Source organism: Spinacia oleracea, chromosome 1, assembly GCF_020520425.1.
Source record: "Spinacia oleracea cultivar Varoflay chromosome 1, BTI_SOV_V1, whole genome shotgun sequence".
In the NCBI taxonomy this organism is placed as follows: Eukaryota; Viridiplantae; Streptophyta; class Magnoliopsida; order Caryophyllales; family Amaranthaceae; genus Spinacia; species Spinacia oleracea.
In genome coordinates, this window is record NC_079487.1 from 109,694,141 (window position 1) to 109,700,308 (window position 6,168).

The following is a 6,168-nucleotide window of genomic DNA, read 5'->3' on the forward strand; positions in this document are numbered from 1 at the left end:
CCCCTTGGCGGGCATTCTGTTACATACCCAACTCTGACACACTCACACAATCATACTCACCCCCCTTCTCAGTTCTCACTCTCTCTCTTCGTTTCTCTCTTCTCTCCGCCATTAAAGCTCTATTTAAGCTCCCCTTAAGCTGCTTTTCCTCCTCCACTAATCTATGTTTAAGCTCCTCTAAAGCTTATTACACTCTGAAGAAGTGACTGAAATTCAGCGACAATGTTCTACTCTCATCAGCTGCTTGCTCGAAAAGCTCCACTCGGACAAATATGGTATCGATTTCATCTCTCATCCACTCGGACAAATATGGTATCGGACAAATATGTTAAGTTTGAATTTCTACTTAGGTTAACTGGTTCATCCTCTGTTTTTCTAATTTTTTTTTTCATTCTGGAACTTAATTTTCTAGGTTTCATCTTCAACTACGATAGAGATTTTAAATTAGATTGGTTTGTTTGAATTTTCATATTATGAATATGAATGTGCTAGTTTATTTTATCCTCTGTTTTCGAAATACCTCCATCATCATTATTTTTTTTGTTATGCGTCGATTTCTGATTTTCTGTTGTGTTTGATCTTCAATTAAAATGGTGTTATTCTATTATTTAGTTTTGTTTTCGAATTTTTCTAGTTAATCCAGCGTTAATTTAGATTTTACCCGAATGATTTTACAAAATGCTCAAACTCTGTTGAAAAATAATTTCAGCTTCTCTAGATTAATTTTCATTTTGTTGCCAAATTGCTCGATTTTCCGTAATGTAACACAAAAATCGCAATTATTTTGGCGAAATTCCTGCAATTACGTCAGTATTATCTGTCGTAGATTTATTTTTTAGCTCGGAATTTTCTGTGTAATCAACAATGGAGAATCACATTTTATTAAATTCTCTCTGTGTGTATAAGGATGGCAGCAACAATGCATGCGAAGATGAACAGGAAAAAGCTCGATCAAATCGACATCATCCGAATTTGGTTCTCTCTCCTCTTTTCCCCTCTCTTCTGAGCTCAAAGTTGGTTTCAATTTTCTGACATTAATGTCTATTTGCGAAATTACAGCGAAGAAATCTTAAATCCTTCAGTACCAATGGCGCTGAGGCTATCTGGGATTTTAATGGGTATAGTATACTTGGCGAATAAGTAACCAATTCCTTCTTATAATTTTCAATTTCTTTTTTATGTGATTAATAAATTTATTTTCAATTTTAATTAGGTGGTGTGGTGATTGTTTATGAACGCAAAGTTCGACTCCTCTACGGTGAGCTCCATTTTCGTGGGATTTTTTTAAAAAAATATTTAAACATTAATTGTGATTAATGTGCTTCTAATTGTGTGAATTTGTGTTCTAAACAGATGATGTTAATCGGCTTCTGGTAATGTTAATTCCAATTTCACCCCTAGGGTTTTTACATTCACAATTGTGCTTTTGATGGTGTATTTTCGAGTGTGTGTGTGATACTGCGACTGTATAATTTATGCAGGTTGAGATCAACTCAGCATGGAAGGTGAAACCTGTTGTGGACCCTACAGTTCTTCCCAAAAGCAAAAATCAAGCCAAGTAGGTCCCATACTGACTTCTCCCTTTTGAGTATGGAATACTTTTTTGATTCTAGATTTCTGGGTGAGCAATCAGAAGTTTGAGTTAATGCTTTGTTTGCGTTATTTATGCAGGTTTGAGGCTGTGACATTGCCTGAGAATGCAGATCTTGGAGATGTTGAGCAGACTATTGACTACTCAAACAAATTTACCAATAGTGCAACATTTCAGCAAACTGCTTATTTTGCCATGGTAAGTTTAAGTACCACACTTCACCTAAAATCGTTTGTGATCAATCTGGAATGCAATCCATTTACTTGCTAATTTGCTGTATGACTGCTATTCCTATGAGCTGCACACTACTTTCTGAATGTAGTTAACTCAAACTTTTGATTGCTCACCAAGTTAATAGCGTCCAACTTTAGGCCACTTTGACGCGTCATGACTCATGAGATTTGACACTTCCTACTGTTCCTAGATTGAATGAACTCATAAAAAATCCCTAGAAATGACCAATTGGAACCCCTGGGACACAATGATACTGACTTCAAACGTGGAAAGTTCTAATTGGTTAGACTAGTGTACGATTCTGATTTCCTATACATTTGCTCTATCACTCCATGTATATGCGTAACATACTTGCAAATCTCACATAATGGTTAAGTGTATTCTTGAATCTTTTATGGAGGTTGTGAAATTTCAACATTTGTCGCAAATTTGCTGATTGTGAACCTGTTTGTGATCATCCAGAGACTAGATACTATTGATGAGCTCGCTGAGAGCTTCAGGGAAAAAGAGCCGAATGAAGGCCACCATCAAGGTTTTTCTCTAGACACTATTCCAAGTTTTACTCCCAATTTTCTGTCTGAAAGATTGTGAACCTTGTAATAGTGTCTGTTTATAGTGGATTATTTGTATTGTTGTGCATAGAGATTAATATGTTTTCACCTCCACTGGTGACTGCAATCTAATCAATCTGCATATTTTTTTGTCAGCGGAACCTGCTAATATTACCTTAGATGACCCCTTTGATTCATATCAAGTTGGCAGTGGTCTCTACAATCGTTTTGAAAGGTAAATTTCAATAGCAATGCTAAATATTACCACCGATTTTCCTAAATAGTTTGAAGATAGAATGCTCTCGTGCCTTTCTGCATTACATGTTCAAACTGCTAACTTTGTAAGTTTACAAACTTTCAATCTGTCCTTTGCAGGTTTGATATTGAAGGAGACGAAGAAACTCAAAACAATTTTCCATTTCAAGGGCACACAGAAATCCCACCTGCTGCTGTAAACTCTCCACCTCCAGAAAGGGAGCCACAGAAAGGTTACATTAATAACTTTATGACCGGCGCTACATAAGCATGCTTAGGTTCAATCATGTACAGATAATAAGGCATAATGGTTGTTCTGGTGTGGATATAAAACTACCTGCTTGTTCTGTTCGTATTTCACAAAATGGATCTAATAATAAGCTAGTTGGTGCAGATGATAATAGTAAGAGTCCTTCCAGAGAAAATGATATTCCTGAACATCCAGCAGAACAGGCTAATTTACCTTCTCCTCATCTCAAGGAGGCTGGACAGGTAACTATTTTAGGTCTGGTGTCCTGTCTGGAAATGAAATGCTATTAATAATCATTTCCATATGAACTGCAGCAACCACAACGACGTTTACAGAAGCGAAAGCCAGGAAGAAAGAATGCAAGGGGGTCTCCTCTATTAATGGATATTGAACAAACTATGCTTCCAAGCAATATATACCAGACCTGGCTCCAAGATACGAGTGACATACAGTTCAAGAGGCCCAAAATCGTAGAGGTTTATCATCCATACATGCTTTAAAATCCTGTTAATTTGTTATAGAAGGCATGCATAACTATGCTGTGGAGTACTTTAGTAGAGTTGTTAAAGCAAGAAGCTACTATCAAGCTTAACTTGCAACTTTACTGTTCTGCAGCATGACAAAGCAAAATCAGCTGTGAAGGTAGCCAAACTATTAGACCTGCCACCAGTAGCGCTGTCTTGTGGACTAGTCGGTAAATACTGTGAAGTCTATTATCCACAACCGCTTCTAGACTTGTGGATGACAAGTATGCAGCCTAGGCAAGATTCACCTTCTGGTTAGTGTTTACTCAACCTCTAATAAGAGATTTCTTGGCTGTGGAAAATGTCATGACAATTTCAATTTCTTGTACAGGAAGGACTAATTCACCACATCCACCAGAACCCTCATCATCCTCACCACTCCCAGGACAAGACTATCGAGATCCACCAGAAATTGTAAGAAAATAAATTTCATCTAGATTTATCATAAAATCAATGTATGACCTGAAATTTTTGTGTTTTTAAGCTAATGACTGTTTTTGAAGCCTGGAAATCTTTTAAACTGATAACTTTGTGTTCTTGAAGCCCATGGGAGGATTTGGCAATGGAGTGACATCTGAAAGATTAGCCTCGAGAGAAAGACTACGAAGCAACTTGGCGACAGGAGTTGAGTTGCCTATCAATGAGTTCAACCTCATGTCCAATGGTGTGGGCATGACTAATCAAAATGCTGCAGTCACTAACTCAGGTATCGTAAGTCTGCTATTTTATGCTTTTAGATGAAAGTTGCATTGTTTGTAAGAATTTACTAGATTTCAGGTGGAAATTTTTAATTTTTTGTGCTATTACAGGAACATCTGTTCCCAGCCCAGGTCCTGGACTCGACTTCATGTCAAACACTTCAGACAGCTCAGGACGGTTAGTACACAATTTGTTTATTCCCTATATTACTTGTTTTGATTAAGGAATCAGATTTATACCTGTTTGTATATGAGTCCCACTTTATAAATGTATGAAATTCTGGATTAAAAAAAATTCAAATATGATCTTTTGACATATGATGAATTAATGGTTAGGTTTTGAGGTTATTGAAATGTCAATATTCTTAGGTTAATGAAAAAAAGGCCTTCTTCAACAAAAATGAACACTGCTGGTCTTGAATCACTGGATGAGGAGAACCAATGGATACATGACGCAGCAGAACACAATCTACCATCGTTTGGTGAGCAACCTCAACCAAGATTCAAGATGCCTAGACACTCTCGACATGGTCCAACCCCTGATCATGGTAATATACCACACTTATGCAATTTCAGAGTTTCTGTGAGAAGATTTCCAACAACCATATCATTGCTTATTTGCTTGATTTTTGCAGAACTTCTGATAGAAACAGGAATTACTCAAACACAGTGTGTTGCAGTAGATGAGGAAGCCGAGATGATGGCCAACAATATCTCTACGTACGTAATGTCAACCCTCAGTCATTTTGGATTCTGTAGTACAGAAAGTGAATCCATTTCTGATGTAAACAATTTTGTTGCTGATCTAGGCATCTGAAGTCATACTTCGAGACACCAGGAGCACCTCAGACAGAATCATTGGACCAGCTTGCTTTTGGAATGAACAGGAAGCAAGCTGCACAGCTTTTCTATCAGACTTGTGGTAAACATCCATCTCCTAATAAGCCTCATAAACTACATATATTAATCTAAAAATTCACCAAAATTTCATTTAACTTGAAACTACTGACACAAAGATCAACTGCGCGCATTGCAGTTCTAGCAACGCGTGATGTGCTGAAAGTACAGCAGAATTCAGCATATGGAGACATTACCATCTCTAGAGGAGTTAAGATGTGAAAATGTGTGCAGTAGAAGGGCCTAAGTTCATTACTCGACATTGAGATATTACACCCACTCATCTCATTGATCAGCATTCAACACTGATTCAGACATTTTAAAGTATGCAGCTTGCACAGGAAACTCAAAGGATATACAGTATACATATAGAAGATAATTAAAGTTCTTATATTGGTTAATCTAGTGGCTACTTCAGTACTTCAATCTATATACTCATACGGATATAGAAATCTGTTTACTCTAACTCTCTAAGTTCATATTTGGGAGGGCTATATATATATATATGTTCATCAAAACACTAGTTGAAAAGGCAGCCTTTTTTTTTTTTTTTGACGGGTAAAAAGGCAGCCTGATCATACTTATTGGTGATGAAACTTTGACCCATTTGTAAGATCTGATAGTATTATTATTGTTATAACTATAATTAAATTTCATTAGCAAAGTAAATGTATCTCTCTGATCGATTACCTGGTAAGTTTATGGTGGTTCAACTTCCATCACGATTAATGTTAGTTTCTGAATAGATTTGATCATGTTTAATTCATGCTACTTTAATGTTAAAGCTCCCTTCTTTTTTCCCCTTATGTTACCCTTTACACAGAGCAACAAAATGAGATACGCTGATCCAAATTAAGTAGAAGATTGAGTGTAGCTCACACGGTTTAGAACAACTCAGAGTCCCTAACTTGTTGCAATATATTATGGGCACCTGTTTCAGCTGTCCATTTGCACATGCTTTAGATTGTATTCAATTCCTGCTAATCCTGATAATAATAGTATTTCAGATTCACACAATCACACCTAAGCACGGCTTTGCTCAATGAACAATACTCCGTATAAAGAGTGCATAAGTCCCACTCTTTATTAATATTCACATTGTCCCAACCTCTAATAATTTACAGACATACTTGTACTGTTATATGTTAGAATATGTTTTGAATCGGTT

General features: G+C 36.6%; 1 protein-coding gene across 2 annotated transcripts; it reads left to right on the forward strand.

Annotated features, from left to right (window-relative positions):
- LOC110781810 (sister chromatid cohesion 1 protein 1) lies at positions 1-5,676 on the forward strand. 2 transcript variants are annotated; one of them, XM_056834831.1, is made up of 20 exons: positions 1-275; positions 907-975; positions 1,060-1,118; positions 1,214-1,258; positions 1,354-1,373; positions 1,482-1,558; positions 1,672-1,789; positions 2,288-2,357; positions 2,533-2,611; positions 2,752-2,864; positions 3,026-3,123; positions 3,196-3,357; positions 3,497-3,659; positions 3,737-3,819; positions 3,949-4,111; positions 4,215-4,281; positions 4,473-4,651; positions 4,739-4,823; positions 4,913-5,025; positions 5,120-5,676. In XM_056834831.1, the coding sequence occupies exons 1-20, from the start codon at positions 223-225 to the stop codon at positions 5,143-5,145; spliced, it is 1,842 nt and encodes a 613-aa protein (XP_056690809.1). In that variant the 5' UTR covers positions 1-222; the 3' UTR covers positions 5,146-5,676. The 2 variants fall into 2 exon arrangements, with proteins under 2 accessions (XP_056690809.1, XP_056690808.1); XM_056834830.1 differs by having other exon boundaries at positions 2-275; positions 5,140-5,672.
- The last annotated feature ends 492 nt before the right edge of the window (positions 5,677-6,168 follow it).

Excerpts from the sequence above, each read along its gene's own strand:
- LOC110781810 (XM_056834830.1), top strand. The coding sequence starts at position 223 with ATGTTCTACTCTCATCAGCTGCTTGCTCGAAAAGCTCCACTCGGACAA. Across the intron at positions 1,559-1,671 it reads AAAAGCAAAAATCAAGCCAA|GTTTGAGGCTGTGACATTGC; the intron begins GTAGGTCCCATA and ends TTATTTATGCAG. Across the intron at positions 3,124-3,195 it reads ATCTCAAGGAGGCTGGACAG|CAACCACAACGACGTTTACA; the intron begins GTAACTATTTTA and ends TATGAACTGCAG.